At 38.1% G+C, this 26,767-nt stretch overlaps 6 protein-coding genes and 1 pseudogene across 9 annotated transcripts; 5 read left to right on the top strand and 2 right to left on the bottom strand.

Moving 5' to 3' along the window:
• Positions 1 to 100: 100 nt before the first annotated feature.
• Positions 101 to 2,896, top strand: LOC121741222 (RNA polymerase II subunit 5-mediating protein homolog). Of its 2 annotated transcripts, XM_042133926.1 has the most exons (9): positions 101 to 411; positions 521 to 580; positions 775 to 942; positions 1,131 to 1,203; positions 1,468 to 1,700; positions 1,848 to 1,881; positions 2,025 to 2,137; positions 2,320 to 2,437; positions 2,756 to 2,896. In XM_042133926.1, exons 1-8 carry the CDS (start codon positions 214 to 216, stop codon positions 2,434 to 2,436), a joined length of 996 nt encoding a protein of 331 aa, XP_041989860.1. In that variant the 5' UTR covers positions 101 to 213; the 3' UTR covers position 2,437; positions 2,756 to 2,896. The 2 variants fall into 2 exon arrangements, with proteins under 2 accessions (XP_041989860.1, XP_041989859.1); XM_042133925.1 differs by lacking the exon at positions 2,756 to 2,896 and having other exon boundaries at positions 2,320 to 2,603.
• LOC121741220 (oxygen-evolving enhancer protein 2, chloroplastic-like) lies at positions 2,556 to 4,106 on the bottom strand. Of its 2 annotated transcripts, XM_042133923.1 has the most exons (4): positions 3,603 to 4,104; positions 3,225 to 3,457; positions 3,040 to 3,090; positions 2,556 to 2,928 (listed from the first exon to the last, which is right to left on the bottom strand). In XM_042133923.1, exons 1-4 carry the CDS (start codon positions 4,039 to 4,041, stop codon positions 2,668 to 2,670), a joined length of 984 nt encoding a protein of 327 aa, XP_041989857.1. In that variant the 5' UTR covers positions 4,042 to 4,104; the 3' UTR covers positions 2,556 to 2,667. The 2 variants fall into 2 exon arrangements, with proteins under 2 accessions (XP_041989857.1, XP_041989856.1); XM_042133922.1 differs by having other exon boundaries at positions 2,556 to 3,090; positions 3,603 to 4,106.
• Positions 4,107 to 4,585: 479 nt separating this feature from the next.
• On the top strand, positions 4,586 to 7,727 carry LOC121741223 (reticulon-like protein B8). Of its 2 annotated transcripts, none has more exons than XM_042133928.1 (6): positions 4,586 to 4,882; positions 6,071 to 6,250; positions 6,350 to 6,530; positions 6,624 to 6,765; positions 7,175 to 7,244; positions 7,402 to 7,727. In XM_042133928.1, exons 2-6 carry the CDS (start codon positions 6,076 to 6,078, stop codon positions 7,572 to 7,574), a joined length of 741 nt encoding a protein of 246 aa, XP_041989862.1. In that variant the 5' UTR covers positions 4,586 to 4,882; positions 6,071 to 6,075; the 3' UTR covers positions 7,575 to 7,727. The 2 variants fall into 2 exon arrangements, with proteins under 2 accessions (XP_041989862.1, XP_041989861.1); XM_042133927.1 differs by having other exon boundaries at positions 4,601 to 4,882; positions 6,071 to 6,259.
• A 139-nt stretch (positions 7,728 to 7,866) lies between these two features.
• LOC121741221 lies at positions 7,867 to 9,378 on the top strand (annotated as a pseudogene).
• Positions 9,379 to 10,030: 652 nt separating this feature from the next.
• On the top strand, positions 10,031 to 13,147 carry LOC121741839 (endonuclease III homolog 1, chloroplastic-like). Its single transcript, XM_042134766.1, has 10 exons — positions 10,031 to 10,216; positions 10,301 to 10,407; positions 10,624 to 10,687; positions 11,149 to 11,273; positions 11,467 to 11,533; positions 11,648 to 11,739; positions 11,905 to 12,042; positions 12,118 to 12,222; positions 12,303 to 12,386; positions 12,723 to 13,147. The coding sequence occupies exons 1-10, from the start codon at positions 10,066 to 10,068 to the stop codon at positions 12,861 to 12,863; spliced, it is 1,074 nt and encodes a 357-aa protein (XP_041990700.1). The 5' UTR covers positions 10,031 to 10,065; the 3' UTR covers positions 12,864 to 13,147.
• Positions 13,148 to 16,432: 3,285 nt separating this feature from the next.
• Positions 16,433 to 22,379, top strand: LOC121741837 (auxin response factor 6-like). Its single transcript, XM_042134764.1, has 14 exons — positions 16,433 to 17,075; positions 17,171 to 17,283; positions 18,060 to 18,158; positions 18,255 to 18,311; positions 18,393 to 18,551; positions 18,636 to 18,720; positions 18,934 to 19,024; positions 19,211 to 19,375; positions 19,450 to 19,572; positions 19,675 to 19,750; positions 19,859 to 20,006; positions 20,095 to 21,221; positions 21,306 to 21,496; positions 21,842 to 22,379. The coding sequence occupies exons 1-14, from the start codon at positions 17,015 to 17,017 to the stop codon at positions 22,044 to 22,046; spliced, it is 2,700 nt and encodes an 899-aa protein (XP_041990698.1). The 5' UTR covers positions 16,433 to 17,014; the 3' UTR covers positions 22,047 to 22,379.
• A 67-nt stretch (positions 22,380 to 22,446) lies between these two features.
• LOC121741838 (pentatricopeptide repeat-containing protein At3g59040-like) lies at positions 22,447 to 25,691 on the bottom strand. Its single transcript, XM_042134765.1, has 7 exons — positions 25,444 to 25,691; positions 24,782 to 25,094; positions 24,352 to 24,642; positions 24,005 to 24,253; positions 23,593 to 23,717; positions 23,281 to 23,379; positions 22,447 to 23,075 (listed from the first exon to the last, which is right to left on the bottom strand). Exons 1-7 carry the CDS (start codon positions 25,503 to 25,505, stop codon positions 22,520 to 22,522), a joined length of 1,695 nt encoding a protein of 564 aa, XP_041990699.1. The 5' UTR covers positions 25,506 to 25,691; the 3' UTR covers positions 22,447 to 22,519.
• Between the last annotated feature and the right edge of the window lie 1,076 nt (positions 25,692 to 26,767).

The following is a 26,767-nucleotide window of genomic DNA, read 5'->3' as shown; positions in this document are numbered from 1 at the left end:
ATAAGAGACACCCGCGAGATGCGTTGCGGGTGCTCTTACCACTAGATCATAAAGATTTTATGTAAGTTCCCAGTAAATAGAGTATTAATATCATGTATTTTGGGGTTCCCACTTGCATAGTGCGTTGTTGGGTTAGAGAGATTATTCGACGAGAAACCATTGATTTCGGTACTTCCTATTGAAGTGCATCGTTATAGAGCTGCTGACAGTTCGATGGCGAAGAAGGGGACAGTGATGCAGCTATCCTCCGTTTTTCCGGAGGAGGAGGTGCAGAAGGCGTCTATGCGGGTGCAGGACACAATCACCCAGCGCCGCCGCGAGCTAGAAAAACTCAGGAGCTTCAAGGATGACAACACCAGCTTAATCAACCTCGTTCGGAAGCTTCCCGACGAAACTCACCACGATATCATGGTCTCTCTCTACCTATATGCGTATGTGTGTGTGCACCTCTTAGTAACCCTAGCTTGCTGCTGGCGTTGCTAAAATATGATTGTTGATTGCCTTTTCTGTTTATTGGCAGGTTCCGTTTGGGCAGGCAGCTTTTTTCCCCGGCCGAATGACTAACCCTAATAAATTTTTGGTATTTCTATTTTCCCCCAATTAGGAGATTCCAATTCTCACTTTTGCTTAGACGATTTGAAATATTGCGTTTAATTCAAATGATGATGGATGATTTTCTGTAATCCATGATGCTTAATCAGATATTGAAGTGGCTGAGATAGTTCCTAAGTGTTTATGGTAGTTTGAGTTTCAGAGATTCGAGTGCGAATGCAGGTCCTTTTAGGGGAAGGCTACCATGCTGAGAGATCAGCCAAACAAACAGTCGAGATCTTGAAAAGACGAGGAGAGGCTATAGAGTCCCAAATTGAGTCTGTGAACGCTATAATGGAGGACTTGAAGCTTGAGGCTTCATTCTTTGATAAGACAGCCCATGAATCAGCGGTGAGCCAGTTGATTCTGTGAGAAATCGTTCTTGTTTTGGGTGAAGTTGCTCGCTAATAGTATGTTTTTTTCTAGTTTGTGTATTGAAGTGTAATGCTGCTGAAATCTTTTGTATGTGGTTAAAAATGTCTTTACTATCTACTCTTTCATAATGAACTTACATTTAGTTCGTTGCTTGTATTTGGCAGGAGGGTGTTGTAGAAATCAGGGAAGATTACATTGAGGACGAGGGAGCTCCTTCCGGCGCAGCACCTACATCAGGCAAGTTTTTACCCGGATCTTTTTTGCTTTTGTCTTTTTGGTACAACCAGCAAATTACCATTAGAATTGGGAGTCTCTGAAGAATTAGCGTTTTTCTTAGAGCTTATCATTTGTCGAAGACAAGAATCTAGAGGTGAACGTGATATATCCGCCATCCTTAGATCTGCTTTATGGCTTTATGCTTGTGATTTAGATTAATTTAGCCACATTGCTATATTGTGCATGAGAAGATAAACCAGGACTGGTTGTTACCAACAATTCCAGGTAATAAAAGCTCTGTTTCTGCTCCTCCTGTCAAGGTGGATAATGGGGAAGGTGCAGTTGAAGATGAAGAATACGCACGTATATTAGCACGGATGGCTGAACTTGAAAAAGAGGAGGAAGAAGCTGAAGAGGCAAATGGATCCGATGAGGACGAGAAGTTACAAAATGAACAAGATAATGCCCTCAGGCGTGACTCTTCTGATCGAACCAATCAAGAAGTTAGAAGTATTCTGGTATGATGGTCTATAGGGTCCAATCAATTCCTTTCCTACAGCTTCTGTAATTATTTGTTCGTACTTTACTCTACTCAGCACTTTTGCCTATCAACTAAATAAATATTCACAAGATTCGTTAACATTTTTGTGGTCTTTTTGATTCAGCCTTCAACTCGGGAGGCGCCATTGGTATCTAAAGGTAAATGTCATCTACACAAACACACACACATAAATATATGGAGTGGAGTGGCACCGTCAATTTTATGCATAATTCTACTTCTTCTGTTGCTAGGAAATACATTTATATTCAATTTCTTTTGACTCTTGATGGTATTCATCCAGGTGGTGCATCTCATGGAGATCCTCCAGCACGCAATAATGCTGTGGTAAACAAGGATTCCGAGCTACCTCAAAAAGAAAAGAAGATTTTATCTCCTTTCCCAGCCAGCAATACAGTATATTTTCACTTCTCCTTTTTGTCTACTGTTTAAAGCTCACCTTGCCTAAATCGTAATGTATCTTGGTTAGGCTTTCAGTAATACTAACCCTCAAAGCAAAGTTAGGCAGAACTGTAGTTCCCATATGGCCCTAATATCTACTAGTCTCTCTCTATCTCTCATATTTTACTGCTTCACAGGCCTTCACTGGTTCGATCATAGAGCATGCTCATAACATCGGAGGGAATGCACCACAGCAGCAGGGCAGTGCTCGGAGCTCAAAACCCCTTTCGAGGTTTAAGATGCAGAGGAAATAGTGTGAGATTCTGGACTCGAATGTGCTCCCAATTTCCTCAGTCTAATTTTTTAGTTTGATGGAATTATGTGATTTTCCCTTTTTGCAATTTCTTATATTGCGAGATTCAAAACAGACTCCTTAAAATTAAATACGGATGAAATAGATTGTCATGTTAAGAAGGTAGTATTTCATTTTTATTTACACATCTTGATCAAATTAAAATACTTAATTATGAAGATTTGATATCTTCTTAAGCAACGCTGAATGAACTCGCTGCACTCTCCACGAATTTCCTGGCTCCTTTGAACCACCGCTTGTCTCCGGCTTGTGCCTTGCAGATGTAGAGCTTTCCGTCCTTCACAGTGGCGGTGATCAGCTGGTGCTTCCCGCCTTCGTCCCCATCAGCCGTCCTCGTCAGCACTGACAAGAAGTAGTACTGTTTTCCGTCTACCGTCGGAGTTGACGTCTCTAATATGTTTGCAGTTGCAACTGTACCGGAATCAAATCCACCCTGCACATATATTTTTATAGGTTTAATTTTAGAATTTTTAGTTGTGGAATGGAGAAATATTTTGATAGAAGCAATGGGATTATGATTTGGTTGTCTTTGAAGATGATACACCTCAGAATCTGTTTGTCCAAAGTAGGCCTGTTTCCCTAGGAGATAGTCCACCTGAAAATTTTTATTGTCTCACGGTTAGTATTTCGATTGAAGGGAAAACGTTTTACCAATCAACCTATATTTCATCATAGTTTGCTAGCTCCAAGATTATGTTCGTGCAAGAATGAGATCGGGAGGGAAGTTACCTGAGAGAGGAACTTCTCAGGCGGGCCGAAATCGGCGATGGATTTCTTGTCGGTCGGGGTAACGGTGACGACGAGATTGCTCTCAGCATCGAAGTTGTCTTCGAATCTCACAACTTGGCCAGGGTACTCGACTTCGCCGCTAGGGTTCCATTTTGCAGGCACTTTGAGCGTGAAACCATCACCACTGTATGGTCTAAAATCTGTGTTTGTTTTTGGCTTTCCAAAAATATTGGCTGCAAATAGTACTATTAATTATAGGATTTTATAATATTTAAATAATTGTAGATGAGAGTATTTGTTGAACACATGCATGCAGAGTCTCTTTATTGTGACTACTAACCGAAAATAAAATAAATAAATATTTTAAAATAAAAGTACCAGATTGGCCATAAGCAGCATCAGCAGGTGAGGCTTTGGATCCAAGAGCAGCAGCACCAATTAAGAACGTGAGAGCCAATCTCCGAGACACGGCGGCAGCATCTCTGCCGTCGTGTTCTTGGGGCGCTGCCTCCTTCTGGGCCCGGCAGATCAGCTGGGCTGGCTTCGGCGGCAGCACGTAGCTTCTAGAAGAAGTTCTTGCTGCTGTAGCAGAGCAAGAGCAATGCAAGAAGCAAGCAGTTGATGAAGCCATTTTTTTCTTGAGATTTCTGGATGTGAGAGGTTGCTTGATGGAAATGGTGGTGGCACTGTTTTTTCCACTCTTTTTAATGAGTTGAGAAAAGTCTAGAGTGTTGTGCTGATTTGGCAAATGAGAAAAGTCTAGAGAATTGTTTTTGTATGTGTGTGTGATAGAGATAAGGTTATGTAGATGCTTCATTTTATTTTATTTATTACTATTATTATGTTAAAAAGCCATTGGCACTTTTAAGACCCAATATTTGGCCCATTTTAGACCCAAAATATATTTTATCCGCCTCTATATCTGACTGAAGAATATGGCCTATTAGGTACGACGTTTTAAAATTTTCACCAAATTTTGCTATAATTATGTATACAATGACTTGGATTTACAATTTGGATAATTTATGGCTAAATCTATGCTAAGAAAAAAATTCTTTATCATTTCAAATTCAAAAGTAGAACCGTCAACTTCAAGAATTATGCTTGATGACTCTTCTCACGTCAAATATCAACATCTTTGATTCAAATAAATCCACAAATAGGCGCCCATTTTCAAATAATTAGGTGAATTTATACGCTACATTTATATTTAACATTTCCATACTTATCTTTAAATTTACCATTTTCCAAATATATTAGTAGTAATGCTAATATTATTGAATAATTGATAATACAATCATTTTACCAAAACATTAACTGTGTTTATTTGATCATTAATTGTGATTATATAGCTAAGTAGGAACAGAAAACATGCTATAATTAAACACTGCTAGTTGTAGCGTTTGCTGCCACTGTACACAAATCTATGTGTATATATGTTGCATCAATGGCTGCGTAATTCACAGAAGCTCCAATTCGTGGGACTCTAAATTATTGATTCCGATTCCCTCGAAAAGTAATTGACGGCAGTAAAAGAATCTCACACTTTTCGAAATTTGCTTTTTGCTGCCGTTTACATATAAAAGCAGCTCCCTTTTGCAATCAAGATTTGTTTTTTATTGCATTTTGAAGTCTTTGATCTTCACATTGGGCGTCAGGTTAAAGCTTCTGATTGAATTCTTGCTTTGGTTGATTCCACTAGCTTTATATGATTTTAGGGATTTTGGAGTAATTTGATTTATCGCTGAAAACGCAAATAGGGTCAAGTTATACTTGTTCAAGCTGATTCTGTAGTGACTGTTTGAGATGTTACACTCTTTTATTGTATTTGGTATTTAGCTGATGTGTTATGTGACTCTTGCTGTGGATTTTGTAATTGTATTGAAATTTGTTTGATATTGTTCATATATCTTGGTGGGGTGGTATGTTTGGGGCTGTGGTGTAGAGGGTTGAAAGTTGGTACATATTTTGGTATTTAGCTGATGTTTTGTGCAATTCTGTTTTTGGGTTTTGTAAAAGTTTTGAACTTGGTTTGATATTGTTCATATTTCTTGGTGGGGTGGGGTGGGGTGGTGTGTTTGGGGGTGGGGGTGGTAGTTGGTACATAGTTTTTGACCCTTTCTAATGAGCAGTTTGTATTCCTTGCATTTGTTGGTTTCATTTCTCTTAACTCTGCATCTAGTGTTTGTTCTTTAGGTTTGTTTTTGGCATCTTGAATCGACATTGGCTGTATTATGAGTTTGATGAATCAATTACAGCTTTACTGTGCAGAATTTGTTGATTTTGCAATGCCCTTTTTCGTATTGAGCTTCTGTAATTTTCAAGATTGTAAATAACGACTCTTTCCTCAGCATTTGTTGTATTGTGATTGGTATCGTCTGTTGATCGTGATAGTACTTTTGTATGTAGTTATCTGGTAGTATTATTGTTGCGTTTCATTTTGCACGATTTTTAGTTTTGGAGGCTGAAAATGGTTATATAAGGATTTGGATATGAATATCTTGATGGATTTGTTGTATGCTAGAAACACGAATCCTTCATTAGGTTCTGGTTTAGAACAAGATATGCCTTTGCATGCACTAATGATGTAGTATTGTTTTCGATTTGTTTTGTTTTTAACGATTTGTGGTTTTAGGCTGCAGGTTTTATATTTATTTGAAACGGGATGTATAAAACTCTTCTTAGATACAGTTTTTTAGCTCTTTCTAAGTTGTTGAATATCTTGATGGACTTGTTATGTCTTAAAAACACGATTGCGTTAATTAAGTCTTGATCTGAGCTTCATATAGGAAGAAAATTTGCAGAAATGTTACTCTCTCAATGTGGTTTAGTTGTGATTTGATTAGGAAAAATGCCAGAGGGAATAACAGCCGAGGCTCTGATGAGCAATATCATGGAGACGTTTTCAGATAGCGCATCAAAGAACAAAACTGTGTCGTTCTTTGAAGAGGAGAGGTCGAATTCTGTAACTTATCGGTTCAACAGATTGTTTGGGCGCGAAAAGCCGGTCCACCATCTTTTAGGAGGTGGAAAATGTAGGCTTTTTCTTAACACATTGCCCATCTTTTGCTATAACCGAGTAGCTCTCTCTCATCTCAAGTGACGTTGTTTGCTTAAACGTGCAGCTGCTGACGTGCTGCTGTGGAGGAACAAGAAGATCTCAGCCGGTGTTCTAACTTCTGCCACGGTTGTTTGGGTGCTTTTCGAATGGCTGAATTACAACTTTCTTACACTCATTAGCTTCGCTCTGATTCTCGGGATGCTCGCTCAATTTGTCTGGAAGAATGCTTCCGGCTTCCTGAATAGGTGATGGTTCTCTAAATATGGAGTTTCCTTTATTCTTTTTGGTTTTATGACGTTTCTTGTTCCATGACAGAAGTAACCTTTGTGTCTTGACAGATCCCCGTCTAAGCTGCCTCGTCTCGTTTTGCCCGAGGAGGTCTTTGTCAACATCGGCAAGGCGATAGGATCTGAGGTGAATCATGGTTTGAGATTCTTGCAGGATGTTGCCTCTGGAGGAAACATTAAACACTTTCTAGTGGTAAGTTTGCTCGATTTTGATATGAATGTTACGTTTTTTAGTTTGCTTCGCTCCTCTGTCGGTCTCTTTGATGGAGAAGGGGTTCGAACTCCGTTTCAAGACCTTTTTATAGCATTCTGTAGGGTTATTTGCCATATCAAGTGCTAATTTTACGCTGTTTAGAAACTTTGAGTCGTTGAAATCAAAACGCCACGTTCCAATTTTTCGCAATTTTCACACTTGTTACGACTCTCGGATTGGTATATCCGGAGAACTTGGTGGCAAAATTGCGAAAGATTGAAAAGTTGTGTTCTGATTGCAACGATTGAAAATTCATGTGGCGGGAAAAATGGCATTAAATCCGACAATTAACCGTTTCTCGTAAATAAAAGGATTCAATATGAATCGAAACGTTGATGTTTTAACGCAGGCTATTGCTAGCTTGTGGGCTGCTGCCGTAATCGGAAGCTGGTTTAATTTCTTGACAGTGATATACATCGGTAAGCCAATTGTGTTAATTTCTTATCTAAAACACTTTTTCCGTGCTTTAGATACCACGATTTTGATATGTTAGACGTTTTAGAACGCGTTGTTCTCTCACACCTTTCGAGATCTAAGCTTAATTCGTTCGTATTTACTGAGAATCGACTTCCTAAGGTTTCGTTGCTGCCCACACATTGCCCATCTTGTACGAGAGATATGATGACCAAGTTGATGTGTTCGTCTACAACGTGCTCGGGCAGCTCCAGCAGAACTACCGGAAGCTGAACTCCCGCGTCCTCAGCCGAATCCCCAAGGGCAAGGTGGTGAGGGCAAAGAAGGCTGAGTAGATTTTGAAGCAACAAGGCATGATTCCTACTTTGAATAACATCTCTGTTTATTCCTACTTTTTTTATTCCAAGTTTTTATACAATATTTATTTAGTTGTAGAATGTTTGGAAATATTATTTGGATTTACTGACCAGAGAATGTTGGAATGATAAGTTGTTAGATAGTTAAATGTGAAGATCAAATAATTTAAATTCTAGTAATTTAAATTTCGACCACAGATAAATTTATTAAAACTCTTCACCTATGAACTCTAAAATGAACAAAAAACTCAACCCTCCAAATACATGTACATTGAAATGAGAGAGAGGGAGACAAATTTACAAGTTAGTTGTAATAAATCTCTAAATCATGTCTATTTACCATCAAAAAAAGATTTACATCTTTATATATATACACCATTGAAGAAGAGAACATGAAACAAGAAGAATATAGAGAAAATGAGTCTACCAGAAGATGTAATCATAGAGATCTTGTCAAGAACACCGGCAACATCGCTCCTCCGATTCAAATGCGTCTGCAAATCATGGCGCAAGATCATCAACGATCCCGCATTCATCCTCAAACACCACCAAACGATCTCACGCTTGCCCAAATCCGAGGTGGTGATGATCAGCCGCCGCAGCAACGCCACCAACAGGCGAGTCTTCTCGCTCCTGAGGAACCCCGCCGACGTTGTTGATCTCGACCTCCCCACGTTACTCAACAACATCTTCGGCCACGTCCGCCTCGTCGGCCCATGCAACGGCGTCATCTGCCTCTACGGGTATTATGACAATATCGAGCTCTGGAATCCCACGATCCGGTGCTTTAAGAAGATTCCGTCGTCGGAGCTGCCACGCCCCCCGAATTCTAAGATTCGGGGAGGCGATCTCGGCCTCGGGTTTGACTCTAACACCCAAGATATCAAGTTAGTATTTCTTAAAAAGTTTTACTTATCTTTATTCAAATTGTTGTTTACAATGCTGCTATTTTGTTGCAGGTATTGCAGATTCTATATTGTGTTTCAATGGATTCCCAAATTGCTTATCAAGTTGAAATATACTCATCAAGAAAGAACTCTTGGAAGAAATTGGAAACTTATGTGCCAGCAAATATCATGTGCTATAATCTATGGAGCATGGTGTACAAAAATCAAATTTTTGTTGGGATAAAAATAATGTTGAGGTGATTCTTTCATTTAATATGGTTGATGAGGTCTTCGAAACGACCTGAATTGCCCTCCGACGTTGAGCCACTCGGAGGGCGACATAGGACTACTCGGGCTATCGTGCCACTAAAGGAATCTCTCGTTTTGATCGTGTATCGACAAAGGGAAGATGACAAGGTTTTCGATATGTGGATATTGAACGAGGTCGGGGGAGGAGAAGGAGATGAGGATTGGAGTAAGTTGATGAGCATCGGGCCAATCCCCGGAGTCGAGGAAGGTGCTGGGGTTGTGGAATACGTACGAGTGCGTTTTCGAGAGTGGGACGGGGGAGATGGTTCTATATAACCGCGTTACTCAAGAAACGAAGAATCTTGGGATATATGGTAAGCGGAGTAAGTTGGAGGTTGTTGTCATGACAGAGAGCTTGTTTTCGATGGATTAAGTCGATGACTTTATAAGAGGAATTTCTGGTGTCCGAAAAAGATTTTAGAAGTTGTGCACATAGAAAATGTTACTAGTAGAACTCAACCTATTGATCTTCGTCTCAGAAATTCACTCACCTATTCTATCTAATTTTGTGTATATATATAATCTTTAACAAAATGTTAACTTAGGGTATCACCAACAAGACGCTGTGGGATTTAGAATATGCTATATATGGGAATAAAACTACTCTTAAAATGCTTCTTCATTGATTTTTAAAGATTTATTGGGATTTTGAGTTTTTATGTCGACATTAGAATTTATGTTTGTTGAACATACATTCAAATAATCGTTACCTTAGTTCAAAATAGTATCGAGTTAATTAAGTTGTTGAATATTTTGGAGATACATTCTAACTTAAATTCTTTAGGTTTTCTCTCCCTCTTTGTTTTTCCACCTAATATATTCCCATTAATTAAAACACAACAAAAAATAAATGGGGAATATTTATTCTGGTCCGCAAACTTTACCAAGATTTAGCTCGTAACATTCAAAAATATTTTTTAAGATTCATTAACTTCGATGTAATATTATTTGAACGACTTTTTCACTATTTCAAACTCTTTTTAAACGAAAATACTCTAAAGCCCATTAAAGATATTTTAGTCTATTTGATCTATTTTTCTAATTTTTTTGTCCTTTTTTTTCTTTCTATTTTTTCTTTTTCTATTTTAATAAAAAGGAAAAGAAATAGAGATAAATTAAATAATTTATAAAAAAAGAGAATAAATAGACTAAAATAATAGAGATAATTTAAATATTTTTTATAAGAAAAAGATAATAAATAGACTAAAATGAACTGAATGAATTTAACGATAAAAAATATTCTCATAACTTCTAAATTGATAGTAAAAAATACTATGTCGTTCCCACTTCTGAAGAACTTCTCTGCAATCGCGAATTTAGTTTCACCAAAATCCTTTCCATCTTCTTCTAGCCGCCAAATGCATTCGACTAGATTATCGACGGCAAAAAGGGGGACAAACCCGTCAGCTGAATCGAATAACCCAGGTTAGAAATGGTTTTGTTGATTATTACGAAAGGGCTAAAAAGTTTCAATCTTTGATGACAAATTTAATGTTTTTGAACTCGTAGATGATGATCCAGCAAAGCAAGTTCGCGTCTTTGTAAGGAAAAAGAGAGCTGCGAAAACCGTTCAAGCTATAGTTGAAGCAACTAAGCCAGAAAATCTTGATGAAAAGGTAATTTGATCTTGTTACTATTGACGAAATATGCAACTTTTCTTTTTTGGCATTAAATACTTAGCTATTTCTATTTTAACGAGTGCTGTTGTGGTTAAATGCTTTTTGCATTTATTGTTTTTTGTGATGTTTAGTTGATTGTGAAACAGTCTAAAACAGAAGTCACATTTTGTTTGAACTGAATTGAATGTGGATTAAGCGTTTGATGAATTGCAGCCTTGCAGCTTACCAGAAATTGAAGACTTTGCATATGGGAAACAAAGCAGTTTTTCTCGTTCGAGTATGTTTCTATCTTAATTTCTTATATCCTTTCAATCCCCTAAAGGAATGGTATGTTTTGATGTGGATTGTGATCCTTTGTTTTTTCTTAAGAAGTGATTTACCTGCATTCAGTAGTGTCTTTGTTGAGATATGCTACCGGCAATCGCCTTTATGAATCTAGAATAAAAGTTCGCTCGTCTGTAGACTCGTTTGTAGTTTATTTGTGCAAAAACAAAAAAAAATGGTTGTTGATGTTGGAATTTGAGCTTTAATAGGTTGAAGTTTCGATCATTTAGGCTATTGGTCGTTGAGGTGAATTTTTTAATGATCAAGAATACTTAATAATCTGATGGTTGATATGGTAAGGTTTAAAATTTATGCCACTTCTCAAACTGTCATTAGGTGATCCATTCTTTTTAGTTGGAGACGTGGTATAACTCGGCCAAACTTGATGCAGTTCTAAAATTATGTTTGTTTTAGATGAAGTACAGCCTCCTGCCAACTGGGAAAAGGTCATTGAAGGAATTCGCAAAATGAGGTCTTCTGAAGATGCGCCTGTGGACTCGATGGGGTGTGAGAAAGCCGGCGTTTCACTTCCTCCCAAGGTGGTGTTTACGTGGTTGTTTTATGTTGCATCGCTTGATTAGTTACGCATACGTTTCTGCACCTGTGGTGTCATTTGTATTTATTATATACGAGCGTTGAATGGTAATGAGCTCCTCTAGAGGGGTGTTTGCGTTACTAGAACTACAATTCTACCTTTGTTGCTTATGGTTTCAACCCGTTCCGTCTTCTCAGGAAAGAAGATTTGCAATTCTCATTTCTTCTCTATTGTCAAGCCAAACGAAAGATCAAGTTACTCACGGCAAGTTCTATAATCTATTCATGTTTTGCAGCACCACACACTATAGATGATATGGTTTAGAAATCCTCTGTTTTGATTGTAATTTTTATAATATGATCGAGCTGTGTCTTACAGGAGCTATTCAACGGCTTCTTCAGAACGATTTGCTTTCCGCCGAAGCCATCAACAAAGCTGATGAAGGTGTCATCAAGGAACTAATTCACCCTGTACGGCCCTTTTATTTTCTTAGATTTTGGGATAGTAATTTATTCAAGCGATATGAGATCCGTATTTGAACTTTAGCGTAAAAGCTTTTTCGACTTATTAGCCAAAGATGTATTCTACCTTATATGCTCGATGCTATCTGCTTGTCTGACATTGTCCATTGGCAGGTCGGTTTCTATTCGAGAAAAGCATGCAACATGAAAAAAGTCGCAAAAATCTGTCTCGACAAGTATGATGGAGATATTCCCAGTACATTAGAGGAGTTGCTCGAGCTTCCCGGGATCGGCCCTAAAATGGCTCATCTGGTGTGAGAAAAGATATACTCTACACAAATTACTCATCTAAACGTTCTGTACAAAACTACGTTTATGTTTTGCTAGGTCATGAATGTCGGGTGGAACAATGTACAAGGAATATGCGTAGACACTCACGTGCACCGTATTTGCAATCGCCTTGGATGGGTTTCGCGTCCGGGCACTAAGCAGGTATCATTCATTCATGCCGGAAAATATCCTTTTGTCGTGTCTCTTGAGTTTCACCCTTTGTTTTTGTTTTTTTTCGTTAGAGAACTTCAACGCCCGAGCAGACCAGAGAATCTTTGCAGCTATGGCTACCCAAGGAAGAATGGGTTCCCATCAATCCTCTTCTGGTATGTTTTTGTTAGCTACTGCGTTTCTCTGATTATTCACTTGCTGGCTGCTGCATGATGCCATTGTTTCGCAATTGAACAAGAAAACTACATCACATAAAATCATGTAAAGATTTTTCGCTCGAAGCATATCCCATCCAAGGTTACCCGAACCCAACCTAAACTTCTTACTAATTATGCTGTGCTACGTTGTCTAGAACCTCGTAAATTGAATGCGTTCACTTTAGAATTCATCGTTCGAAACAATGTACAAATTTTATCCTATTCGGAACAAACTTTGTTGTTTCATTAGTAAAGTGTATTATCTGAACATGTTTTCGGTTTTGTTGAAAATAGGTAGGTTTCGGGCAGACTGTGTGCACTCCTCTTAGACCGCGTTGTGGGATATGCAAGATAAGTGATTATTGCCCGTCGGCCTTCAAAGAGACACCTAGCCCATCGTCCACACCGACGAAAAAACGAGCATTGGTAGAGTAGTTGCACTAAGGATTAAGGTCACTCAAGTGTTTTGTTGCGCCTTCTTGCAATTGTATGTTGTGAATGAGAAGGCAATGTAAGAGTTAAAACCCTAGTAAATAGCCTTTACCTTTTTAATTGTGTATTTGTAAGGCTACCATTCCTAACTGTGTTTGAATAGTTAAATTAGGAATTTGTCGCATCTTAGGACTGGCCTTAGCTTGTTGGTGACATGGAATTGCTGACTTGTGTAAGTTTTATTTCAACACCATCAATACTTTTTAAATGGAGCTTATTTCATATTACATCATCACTAATCAAAATACACGACCAACATAACATTAATCATCGGTAGGACATTAATACACATACATCATGGACTATAATTGAGGGCCCTAAACTATTCATAAGCAATAGTTGTTAGTACAATTTCATTGCCCTACTTTTCAACCTAAACACATGTACATATATAGCATATAAAAGTCTTTACCGATGAGTAAATCATTAAGTATTTATCTACAAGTATATGTGTCACTAGAGAGGTAGCTCTTATGTGTGGTTTATTTTAAGCAAATATAAATGGAAAAGTTGGAAGTAGAGTGTAGTATAATTACCTGGTAGTATTTCAGGAGTTGAAGACTTATGATATGCAGTGGCGGACGCAGAAAAATATTATGGCAGGGGCTGCATTATATACTTATTCCATCTTCAAATAATTGTTTCATGCTACGTATATCCTTTTTTCGTTCGTGTAAGGAAAACTATATCATTTACCCTCTTTTATTTTATTTAATAATTGGACTCCGATTCCACTAACGACCCTTATTACATTTTATTAAAATTAATACATAAAAATATGACTTAAGTTTTATTAAAATTTTTCACTAACTTTTTTTAATAGTTTTTTCGATCTCAAGAGTTCAAGTAAGATATATAAAATAACAATTCACGAATGGGGGGAATGATTTTTTAGTAATATACATTTGAAAAATATAGTAGACAAAATATTAAAATTTCAATTAATTAAATCAAAATTGTCTTACAATATCGTTGTAAAAGATACTACATCCGTCCCATAAAAGATGTTTCACTTTCATTTTTAGTTTGTCCCACTAAAGATGTCACATTTCAATTTTTGGAAAAAAAATTCTCTCACATTAATATAAATATTATATAATTTCTCTATCTACTTAACACACAAAACAAAATCTCCTAAAATCTCGTGTCGTCCTATAAGTGTGACATCTTTTGTGGGACAGAAGGAATAGTAAATATTACTCCACTTGAGACAAACTTCAGGTTGGATAATCTGAACACATCAAATTAACTCTAACCCAAACATATTAAACTTAAAAAATAAAATTCTAACATTCAATCCACCATAATTTCTTTTATATTTTCATGCTTAATATATAATACATAAAATTTGTTAAAACATAAATATTTACATAATTGAACGGAAAAGAAAAAAAAAAGAAAATTTGAGTTAAAAGTTGAAAAGTCAATTAGATTAGCACTCTTTGAAAATTGTACTTTTTAAATTTTTATTACGTATTGTACTATTTATTTATTGGGAGTTGGGTCATCTTCCTCTCCAAAAAGCCAAAACCATGACAGCTAATTTTATTTCTTCATTTGTCTTTGCATATTTTTCAAGAAAAAATTCATTTCAGCCCCTTCCATCATTCAATCACCAATAATTTAGTCTTTAATAGCATTGATTTAGGAAGGGCTGAAGATTGTATATTGAAATTTTCAAAAAATTTAACAGTAGAAAATAAAGGGAAAAAAAGTGTTGGCATGTGCTGAAGCCCCTCCCCAGCTCTACCTGTGTCCGCCAATGATGATATGTACCATATTAAATGAATGTGGACACAAGTGCATAAATGATACTAGTATGGAATAATGTGATGCTTGGCTTTATTTTATAAGAGAATGTCCTTTTATTAATTTTTTAAATAGGAGTACTATTTATATTTTCTTATAGTAAGTAATTCTTTATGGTCGCAGTCGCACACAAAGTATCTTGATTTATAATGTCTTAACCATTATCATTTTCACCAAAACGAATTGTGGTATTAATAATTGATAGTAATTGATTAACCTTTTTTTGATTAATTATTTTTATCAGATTGTTGAATGTTGATTTCTTAAGTTTGAATTGTACTCTAAAGATCATATTATGGCCCATAAGTAAAGTTGGTGGGTCAAGATATTATAACTTCTTTCTGGGCTAATTTTGACACAATAGGTAGTACTAATTTTGGGCCTTTGTATTTTATGAGTATACTTGGGCCATCATTTTAAGTTGTATTAACAATTTTTTATACATAAATAAATAAATTATACTACTTGCAAGTAAATATATAAATTAACTGTATTAAACTAAAAAGAAAAACAAATACTCCTACACATTTTTAAAAATGTTCGAATTTCATAAAACAGCTGCATTAACAGGTTCAATGAACCATACCTGTTGCTAAATCTTCAAATTTCAAGTAGTTAATCTTAAACTCATCTATTAGAGCATCCACTACGCGTCCCGCGACCGTCCCGCGTTTCGTTCCGGAGGGACGGAACCGTCGCGGGACGCGTTGCAGCGAGGCGTTCCGCCCCCAGCCCGTCTCCATGCCGTCTCGTAGCCCGCGACCACGCGACGCAGGACGCGACGTCTCGCCACGCGTCGAGGCGACGTGGCGAGCTCCCAGGGCATGCGTGACGCCCACTCGCTGGCCCGCGAGTGGGCGTCGTCACGCTGACGTAATAATTCATTTTTTTAAAAAAATGAATTTTTAAAATTTTTTTTATAAAAAATGTTTTTTATATTTAAAAATAATTTTTACAAATAAATTAATACAATAAATTCGTATTAACCCATATATATTTGATGGGCTTGCGAATTTATGAAACTCATTCTTGGTTGTCTCTCTTTTATAGAGACATCCTTGAATGTTTTATGTTCCACTTTCGATGTGAGACAAACTCATTCTTGGTTGTCTCTCTTTTATAGAGACATCCTTGAATGTTTTATGTTACACTTTCAACATGGGACAAACTCATTTTTGGTTGTCTCTCTTTTATAGAGACATCTTTGAATGTTTTATTTTCCACTCTCGATGTGAGACAAACTCATTATTGGTTGTCTCTATAAAATTGTATTTTAAATTATGTCTTTTTTATTTTTTTAGGATTTTAATTATGTCTTTTTCTATTTTTTTGAATTTTAAGTTGTAATGTTATTTTATTTTTATTGAAGTGTGGTTTTTATTAATTAAATTTGTTGGAGAAAAAGAATAAAAAAATAAAATTGAATGAATAGTAATTTAAGGGACGGTTAAGGGACGGAACGTTGCAGGTTCCATCCCTTAACTGGAACCCTCGAATAGTAGTTTAAGGGATGATTAAGGGACGGTATAGAGACAGCGTAGTGGATGGCCTTAGCAGGCTAATTAAATCATCACTTGTATACTAGTATTAAACAAATATTCTCCTATTAGAAGAAATTTAAAACACACATCCTATAAAATTCTCACAATGCCAAAAAAAAAGGAAGAAAAATGAAATAGAAGATGAATTCCATTCCATAAAAATAAGAGTACAATAATTTTTCTACTTTCCCAAATGACTTCATTAAAGTTCATTTTCATCTTCAATCTTCTCTCTCCAAACATTTAATTCTGTTTCCCAAAGAAATAAATCTGCTTCTCAATTTAGCTCCACGGCAGAGCTAAAGACAGAGATCAAGATAGTTCACAAAAGCAACTCATCATTTTCTTCCTAGTTTGCTTTTCCCTTACTTACTAAAAACTTTACTTCATTTATTCCTCGGACCAGTCTTCTTCTTCTTTAGGGTTTTGTCCCAACCATTAACTCCAAAAAGAACCTCAAGATCTGCTTCGCCTCTTGTTTTCATTAGATTTTCAGTTTGCAATTCGCTCCATTTCTTCTCACGTCGCTCGTATTCAACTTAAAAGAGGGAAAATTGAAGAAAGGGGTAGAAAATTAGGGGTAAATGTGAGTTGGGATGAAAGAATTTGGCATTTTTTGGGTGCTTTCGGAGGAGGGGGGTGGGTGGTTAGGATGAGGTTGAGTGTTTAAGCTTCTTTGTTTTTTTATTTTTCTAGTTCTATTTTAGGGAGAAAAAATTGAGTCTTTATTTCTTCTTTTGGAATATGAGGCTGTCTTCTTCTTCATCTTCAACTAGTACTGCATTTAATGCTCAGGCGGAGGAAGGTATGCTCTATTATTCGCTTTAATTCGCAGTGGGTTTGTTGTATATTTCATTGGAATGATTTATTTCAGCTCATTTTTTCTGTTTGCGTTGGCAGGGGAGAAGAAATGCTTGAATTCGGAGCTCTGGCACGCGTGTGCCGGACCACTGGTTTCGCTTCCCCAGCTCGGGAGCAGGGTGGTTTATTTCCCTCAAGGCCATAGCGAGCAGGTCTTGTGAAGAATTTCAGTTTAAGCATCCTTGATTTGTCTGTGGATATTTATCATATTTCAGGGTATTGATTGTCATTACCGGGACTAATGCATTGCTATTTTTCGACTTATATGATATTTCTATGCTTGCAGCTTATAAATAATGTAGTCTGGAAATTTAAGTAAATTCTTTATATAGAGAAGCTGATAGCTCGTGTGTGTAAGTGTGATGCGTAATGTCGGTTTGGAGTCGTGGAACGATGAATTCAAGGGTTTTAGACTGAATTGGACTTCAAACTCCGTACTCTTTGAGCTGCTTATGTAGTGAATTAGTGCGCATTTTTTTCACCTTCCCCCTTTTTTCCAGGTGATTGGTGATCAATGGCCTCGTTATTTTGTTAGTTGCATAACCCAAAATCTATGCGATGTTAACTATCTGTAAATTTTATGATGATAGGTTCTTGCAGCCTCTGTAGTAACCTTAGGGGGGTAGCTTTATGTCAGGAGATTCTATAATTACTCGATATTTGCGTTGGTGGACCGTGGATGTGTGCTTGCATTTTGTTAGTTGTTACTTTGTCATCATGAATGAGAAGCTAACACGACACTGGAAAACATTAATTGGGAATTTGGGATCGCCTGAAATAGAACTTTTATTGATTCGTTTTCTTGAAGGATTACTGTCCGGTAGCTTGATATATATTGAAGTCGTGATGATGTTGGTCCAAGTGTCTAACACTAAGTTATCGGTGGTTGTGTTAAATGCTCTGTAACATTTTGGTAGTATTTATCCAGGTTTCCGCCTCTACGAACAAGGTAGTAGACGGTGCTATCCCTAGCTATCCTGGCTTGCAGCCGCAGCTAATATGCCAACTTCACAATGTTACCATGCATGTAAGTTGTGCACTATACTATTGTTGTAGGATTTTATATTGTTTTTAAATCTTATTGGAAGTTCGGATCTTAAAATTTTGATTTTCGATACTACAGGCAGATGTTGAAACAGATGAAGTCCACGCTCAAATGACTTTGCAGCCACTTACCCCTGTAATTTACTTTTTACTTAAATATAATCATGTTCTTGATCTCGTTAATTTGTTGTTAATTACTCGTTTGCTATTTCTTTAGCAAGAGCAGAAGGACATATGCCTACTACCGTCAGAGCTTGGCACTCCAAGCAAACAGCCAACTAATTACTTCTGTAAGACTTTGACTGCTAGTGACACCAGCACTCATGGAGGATTTTCTGTCCCTCGTCGAGCAGCTGAGAAAGTTTTTCCTCCTCTTGTAGGTTTCATCTGTACTTTGTTTGACTAGTATTTTGGAAGTCGTGATTTCTATATTTGAACTGTGAATTTAATGTGTGTTTAGGACTACTCTCAAACCCCTCCAGCTCAAGAATTAATCGCGAAGGATCTTCACGGCAACGAGTGGAAGTTTAGGCATATATTTCGGGGTGATTATCGTATTACATAAATAACTCGTTTGAAGATATTTGTTCTCTCATAGTATTATTTGTACAAAATATCTTGTCTGAAGGGACTATTGTGTTTCCTTCTTAATCATGATTCAAAATCAGGACAACGTGGGCTTGTTTCATGTTATTGACTCGGCCTGTGGTAATTATTGTTACGACCTACTCATGAAGCTGCAATCTCGTCTTATCCAGGTCAGCCGAAGAGGCATCTCCTAACAACAGGTTGGAGTGTGTTCGTGAGTGCAAAGAGACTTGTTGCTGGAGATTCTGTTATTTTCATCTGGTATGCAGCTTTAGTTCTTTATGCTTCGTCATTCGAGCATTTGGTCATATTTCCCTCCTACCTGATCCAAGCCTTGAGGAACTGTCGGAAAGGATGAAGTTATATATTTTAAAAATTTTATACGTTGTGGACTAGATGTGCCTTTCTGATATTTTCTGCGGTCACATCTCTTTTTGACACTTTTAGGAACGAAAACAACCAATTATTCTTGGGGATTCGGCGTGCAAATCGATCTCAAACTGTCATGCCTTCGTCAGTGCTGTCGAGTGATAGTATGCACATTGGGCTTCTTGCTGCTGCTGCCCATGCTGCAGCGACAAATAGCCGGTTCACCATCTTCTATAATCCCAGGTAAAATTTCTGCAAGTGCTTACCCCTCATTAGGCAATATTTAAACTTCAAATTCTCGGGTTTACAAACTTCAGGGCTTGTCCATCGGAGTTTGTGATACCTCTCGCAAAATATGCCAAAGCAGTTTATCATACGAGAGTTTCTGTTGGTATGCGCTTTAGGATGCTTTTTGAAACTGAAGAATCAAGCGTCCGCAGGTACGTCTTTTTGTCCTCCTCCCATTCTCTCCCATCATGCAGATTTCTTTTATTATTTTGTATTTGTCTGCTTATATATATTTCGAGAATTCGGGATGTCAGGTATATGGGTACAATTACGGGAGTCAGTGATTTGGATCCGGTTCGTTGGCCGAGCTCGCATTGGCTCTCCGTGAAGGTATGAACATGTCTTATGTTGTTGTAGCTAAGCTATTCTGATCTAATTATCAGTTTAAATTTGATATAAAAAAATTGGAGTTGAGGTGTCCTGTATTTTCTTTTTCAGGTCGGATGGGACGAGTCGACTGCAGGGGAGAGGCAACTGAGAGTGTCCTTGTGGGAGATCGAACCTCTAACAACTTTTCCCATGTACCCATCTCCATTCTCTCTCAGATTGAAGCGACCGTGGCCATCTGGATTGCCATCATTTCCTGGTCTGGTTTATTGAAAAGCTTGAAATTATATGGCTTCCTTCTCCTTCAACCGGACATTATTCTGATCCTATCATGATTCGTCCTTCAGGTCTTAAAGACGGCGATATGGGGATGAATTCTCCAATGGCGTGGCTTCGTGGGGGTGTCCGAGATCAAGGCCTTCAGTTTCAGGGTGTATCCCCTTGGATGCAACCGAGGCTAGACCCTTCGATGCTCTGTATACAACCCGATATATACCAAGTGATGGCAGCTGGCGCAATGCAGGACGCGGGGTCGTTGGATCCCTTGAAACTCTCCAATCAGTCCTTCCTGCAGTTCCAGCAGAGCGCCCCTAATGTTTCTGCATCTCTGTTGCAGAATCAGATGCTGCAACAGCCTCATTCTCAACCGAACTTCCTGCAGAACCTTCCGGAGAACAGCGTTGTTTCTCAGGCTCAGATGTTGCATCAGCAATCGCATGGCCGTCAGTCGTTTATCAATCATCTTCAGCAGCAGCAGCCGACGCCTCAACAGCCGAATCCACAATTTCATGATCAGCTGATGAAGAAATCTATTCCGACTAGCTTGCAGATAGGATTGGCTTCCGAGTCTCAGTTCACGCCCGTCCAGGTCTTATCGTCGACGAGCCAGCTACAGAACTTCTCCGACCTCATCGGGAACCATATGGCTTCGTCTAACAACTCTTCAATGCAAAGCATTTTAAGCTCATTTTCCAGTGAAGGAATGTCCCCGCATGTGAACTTGAACGGACCTCATCCTCTCGTCTCCCATTCCTCGTCAAAACGAGTAGCGGTAGACCCACAGCTTCCTTCCAGGGTTTCTCAATTCGGAGTGCCCCATCCAGAAGAGCTGGTGATGCCCAATTCTAAGGTTTCGGACCTTTCAGCTCTGCTTCTGCCGTTCAATGGTATCAATGGTAAAGCACATCCAGGTGTAAATGGCGTGGCGCATTCTCAAGACAATTTGATGTTCGGTGCTGGTACGGATTCATCGGCTAATATGCTGTCTGGTATGTCGAACCTTAGAAACAACAGCAACGAGAACGAATCGTTGTCGATGCCGTATGCGACGACCCCCACATTTCCAAGTGGCGCAGCCACCGAATTTCCTCTCAACTCGGACATGACTACCTCCAGTTGTGTAGATGTGTCCGGTTACATGCAGTCCTCGGAAAACGTGGACCAAACTAATCCAACATCGAGAGCCTTTGTGAAGGTACACTGTGTGAGGTTCACATTGTTTTTTTATCAATCACGGTGATCCAATTGCTTTCTGATTTTGAGTATTTGTTTGCTGCAGGTTCATAAGTCGGGATCTTTTGGACGGTCACTCGATATCTCCAAATTCAGCAGTTACTCAGAGCTGCGGGGCGAGCTTGCTCGCATGTTTGGACTCGAGGGCCTGTTGGAAGATCCTCAGAGATCAGGCTGGCAGCTTGTATTCGTTGACCGAGAGCATGATATTCTTCTCCTCGGCGATGATCCTTGGCAGTAAGTAACCATCATCTCTTGTCTCCCACTGCTTCATTCATCTTATGATAAGTTCGTTCATATATGGTCCGTGTCACATTTTAGTCAGTTCTCATCGAAAAGCACGTCGCTCGGCTCTATAGTAGTCTGAAAATCACATAGGGGGATATTAACTGCACTAGGAAAGCCTCCCCGCTATGCGCGCCTGTCCTGGAAGACATTGGTCGGACCCAAGTTTGTGACTTTCGACTGGAAATATATCCACTCCACCACTATACCACCTCGAGATCACATTCTATGGAGCTCTTTACGTTCTACATTTTCGTGTTTCTTGATAACCTAAATATCTACTCGATCGCATCACAGGGAATTCGTGAACAGCGTGTGGTACATCAAGATTCTGTCGCCTCTCCAAGTGCAGCAAATGGGCAAAGAGGGCCTCGATCTTCCAAATTCGACCCAAAATCATTGGCTCTCCACCACCAGCAACAGCTGCGATGACTACGTGAGCCGGAAGGACTCCAGAAGTAACTTAAACAGCATACCGTCAGTAGGATCTGTCGAATACTGAGGGATGCAACGCTACACCCCGTCGGCCTCTCGATGTCCTTTTCCAGTGGTATGCAATGTTGCTGTATGTATATATTTTATGATGAATCCTTCTGTTGTTAGGGCTACTCTTGAACTAATTTTAAGAATATCCGTCGCAATTTGTAACGAGAAAAGAAAAAGCAGACTTTTGTTGCTATATAGTTTTTGGATTTTTAGTTTCCAATTTCTGCTATGAAAATTTGTAGGCAGGTGGAGAGGAAATCCTCTTTTTGGATATACTGTCACTGTGAAAATGTTGTAGAACTTCATATTTCTGAGAAATGTGTTATTAAAAGAGATTGAAACTTTTGCATTGGCTGTGTTTATATTTTCAAATTCCATTTTTTATAGAGAACAACTTTTCCCCAACTTTGCACAAATTTTTCGGACTAAAAATTATCAACACTATAGCATCAACCAAAATCAAAATCATCCAAAATTTCATGACAATTTTCACAAAGCATGAGCTTCTACTAATTGATCATTGCTGCTAATTGTCAACTCATCAAATTCATCATCCAATACTTTCCCCTCGTCTTCGCTATCGTCCATGTTCTCGACTTTGTTGCTTGCGATTCCATTCGAGAGTCGACCTGAAGAAGGATTTTCCACGAGCTGCGTAGCTTCAAGCTGTTCTTCCGGTGTTTTCGCCAGAGACAGGAGTACGTTCTTGGCCTTCTGGTCGGGCACGACGCCACTCGACACCATCTCGCTATACCAAATCACGGCACTGCCAAAATCCTTGTTCCTCCCGAAAGCGTCCATGATGGAAGTGAATATGGTCTCATTGGCTTTGATTCCTTCGAGGCGCATGCTCTCGTACTTCTTCATCATCTTCTCGAGATCGTTTGCTTTAGCGTACCCATTGATGAGAGTACCGTGGGAGACAACGTTCGGCTCGAGCCCGTCTTGCTTCATCCTTCTAAAGAATTTCTCAGCACCATCCATATCAGATGCATTAACATAGGCCGATAGCATAGTCGTGTAAGAGCAGAGATCGGGAGCGCATCTGCAGCACGCACAAACGGGAGTCATAAAAACCGAATGTCTAAGAGGTTACCGTTGCGTTTTCCCCCTAGTTCCTCATTTATCGAGTTGCATGTAGCCAAGTAACCAGGAAACACAACTACCAAGCGGTATACGAAGAATATCCCATCTAATCACAAGGGAAGTACGAGAAATTGGCATACAATTTAAAAGAAAGTTCTATGTACCTGTCCCGTCTCATGCTCTTGAAGACGACTCGTGCTTGCTCTACCATCCCAGATATCGCAAATGCATCTAGCAAGATGTTGTATGCTTTCTTTGTCGGCCTAGAAAAAAGAAAAGCATCCATAGCTCGTGTGAGAAAATGCATAAACCAATCTAGGCAATACCCTAAATTTGCAATGTTTTCACGACTATGAAATTGAAAGTCGGACCAACGGATATGCAGCGAAATTTCATAGATAATGCAGCACATATTATTGCTTTGGTACGATGATGCACACAATATTAGAACGAGCATAAACAAAGGGGAACCACACCTCACACCAGCATCAAGCATCTCTTCAAACACAGCTAAAGCTTCTTCTTCTCTTCTATCTTTTCCATAGGCATTAATGAGAAGAGCATAGCTCACAACATCAGGTCGAAAAATCGACCTTTGCATCTAAAATCACAAAGATGATTCAGTTGAATATATCTTGGGAAATAGCAATTCAAGGAAAATACACCACTAGAAAGTAGGTAACTTCAAACGACATCTTCCAAGGATAATTAGCACAACAAAAATTAGTAGCAAAGATAAAAATCAAACAATAATAACAGAAAATTGAGAAGCACCATCAACATATAAGCAATTTGGTGTAAATTCTATAACGACGAGAGCAAATAGTACAGAACAATATAAATTAGACAATCATCCACAAAAATGGTTTTAGTAGTTTGTTAATATACCTGGTCGAATATATTGGCAACCTCTTTGTAGTTGGTTTCAAACGACATCAAGCTGTTATAAGTCACTGTATTTTGCTCGACTCCTCTCTCAGTCATCAATGCAAATAGTTTACGAGCTTTGTCAAACTCCCCTGCTTTCTTGTACATGTAAATCATCATGTGGAACATTTTCTGGTCCGGTTTTAGAGGTGAAATCTTTTCATCGAGTAGGGTTTCAAAGATTTCTTCAGCTTCTTTAAATTTGTTAGCCTGAAATAGCCAAAGGAGAAAGAACTTCAGTGTTCTATGCTCAAAATGGCACAGATACTATAAGAAAAGAAAGCATTAAAAGTTACAGGATTCCTTACCGCCACAAACGTTTTGAGAATTATTTGATATGTCACTGCAGATGGTTCGGGGCCTGATGATTGCATTCTACGAAAGATTGCTTCTGCCTGACTGTATTGACCTCCTTTCCCGTATGCTTCCATAAGAGCAGTGTAGGATACAACGTGAGGCGGATAACCATTTTTTATCATGTAATTCATGATCCTCTCGGCTTTAGTGAAGTTCCCGAGTTTTCCATAGGCTGTAATAAGCATCAGAAAGTCCATCTCCTTGAAATCCCACCAATGCTGAGTTCTCAGCCATTCGAGTATCTTGAGAAAACGAGAACAACAAAATGAGCCAACGATATTCAACGAGCAATTTCACACACACAGACTGAAATCAAGATAATGTTTGGTGTAGATGAAAATAATCAAGAAAACTCGAGAAGTAGGGATGGCACTTGTGTACCTCACTAACAAGGTTCCATCTCTTGAGCTGCTTAAATCTTACGAGCGTCCCAACCACAACGTCTTTAGGCAGAGCCTGGTTCTTGACTCTCCGGCTCTTGAGCACCTCAACGGCAGAGTCAGCTTCCTCCATTTCGAGCATCAACTTCCTCCAGCTCCTCTGATCCGCCTCATCCGCAGCATCCTTAAAAACCTCGACTTTCCTCCTCCTCTGCATGAACTTTCGCGGTGCCAACATTCCAAAGCACACCACCTCGGCCCTCTTACATATCCTAATATTAGCATCAACGCCATTCTTGCTGCCAATCGATTCGCTGCAAACTCATAAACCATGCTTTTACTTAAAAAGAAATAATGAAAACTCCCCTAAACCCTATACCCCACAGACAAAGATAGACATAAATATGCAATCATATCTGAAAATCTCACCCTTGCCTAAACCTCATTGTACAAAAATATCTTATTTTTAACATTCAAACTAACAAGCATTTAAATTTCCCTAAAATTCAATTGGCAATTCAATTTTTCTTGTGTGGCACAAATTCACAGCTTAATCATGGAGAAATATAAACATAAACATAAAAGACCAACTTTGAAATAACACACACACACACACACACAAAACCCAGGAACATAAAAGGAGCTTAGTAGGAGCAGACATACCTCCAAATCGAAGCTGATGGAGCAGAAATGAAGGGCTTCAAAAACATTATTGCTTGAGGCATTTTTTCTTTAGTCTTCCAACACTCTCATAGCTTTGATTAAATTTTCTCCTCAGCTTTACACCCACACGCACGCACGCACAACACACACTGACGCACCCAGAAATAGCTCCGGCTTCGCGAGCGCGAGCGCGAGTGCCGTGGGAATTTTTCGGCAGGATATGAATTTTTTTAGATATTTGGTGTGGATAATTTACTCTCAATGCAGGAAGAAAAAGAAATAGTTTTGCAGTTCGGTCCTTTTCTTCTCCCCTTTCGTAAATTCTATTTAGGTACCTTAAGTTATTATAATTAACCAATGTACCACAATAGTTTAAGGTTTTGATATTTTCTTCTATCAATATTATTTTTATAATAATATCTTACAAATATAAATTGCTTAGTACTAACTAGTACTCTCTCCGTCCTAAAAAATAGACAAATTTATAAATGACACGAATTTTAATATGCAATTGGTAAAGTATAAGGGAGATGAAAATGTAAACGAGAGGGAAAATGTAATGGAAATAGTGTTAGTGAATTATAAGGTCCATATTAATACTATACTGTTAAAAACTTTTCATATTTAGAAATTTTTTCCCATATAATAAATAATCAACCAGACATAAATATTTTTTCTCCGACATTCAATATATTGAAAAAAATGATTTAATAATAAGCCACGTGTGAGATGGGCCAATTGCATCACGAATTCGTTGGTTGGTTTCGTGAAAGCGACGCATATAGTTAAAAGGGCCCACCATCACCGACGCCTTTGTTTTGCTTTCACGTTGCCAATTCCCTTTTGTGAGCTAATATAAATATTTTTTTTGAAAATAAAATTTATACTTACTATGTTTGTTCAAAAATAAATAATTCGTTAAATTATAGAATTGTTACAAATTGATTGCATGTCCAACAAACCTAATTGCGAATCGAACCAAAATCTATAATTACATCAACTTCGTCATTTAAACTTATGTACTAGGAGTATTTGGTTATATATTGATGCTATCCATGTTATAAATTCATTCTGATATTATAACTTATGATTCATAATTTATGGATGTTGTGCCAGTATATTCTTTTAGTACACTCAGCCAAATAATTAATTAAATATTTATATATATATATATATTTTACCATACATATAGTATTGATGTCTTTTCAAGACAATTAAACATGATAAACTCCATCAAATTCAGCAAACGAGTCCACATTTTCCTAGTAAAGAACATGAATAATACCTCCGAAAATAAAATAATAACTATAATAAGATAAAACAA

Source organism: Salvia splendens, chromosome 7 (genome assembly GCF_004379255.2).
Source record: "Salvia splendens isolate huo1 chromosome 7, SspV2, whole genome shotgun sequence".
NCBI lineage: Eukaryota > Viridiplantae > Streptophyta > Magnoliopsida > Lamiales > Lamiaceae > Salvia > Salvia splendens.
Note: the sequence above shows the minus strand (reverse complement) of the source record. Positions and strands in the feature narration are given on the sequence as shown.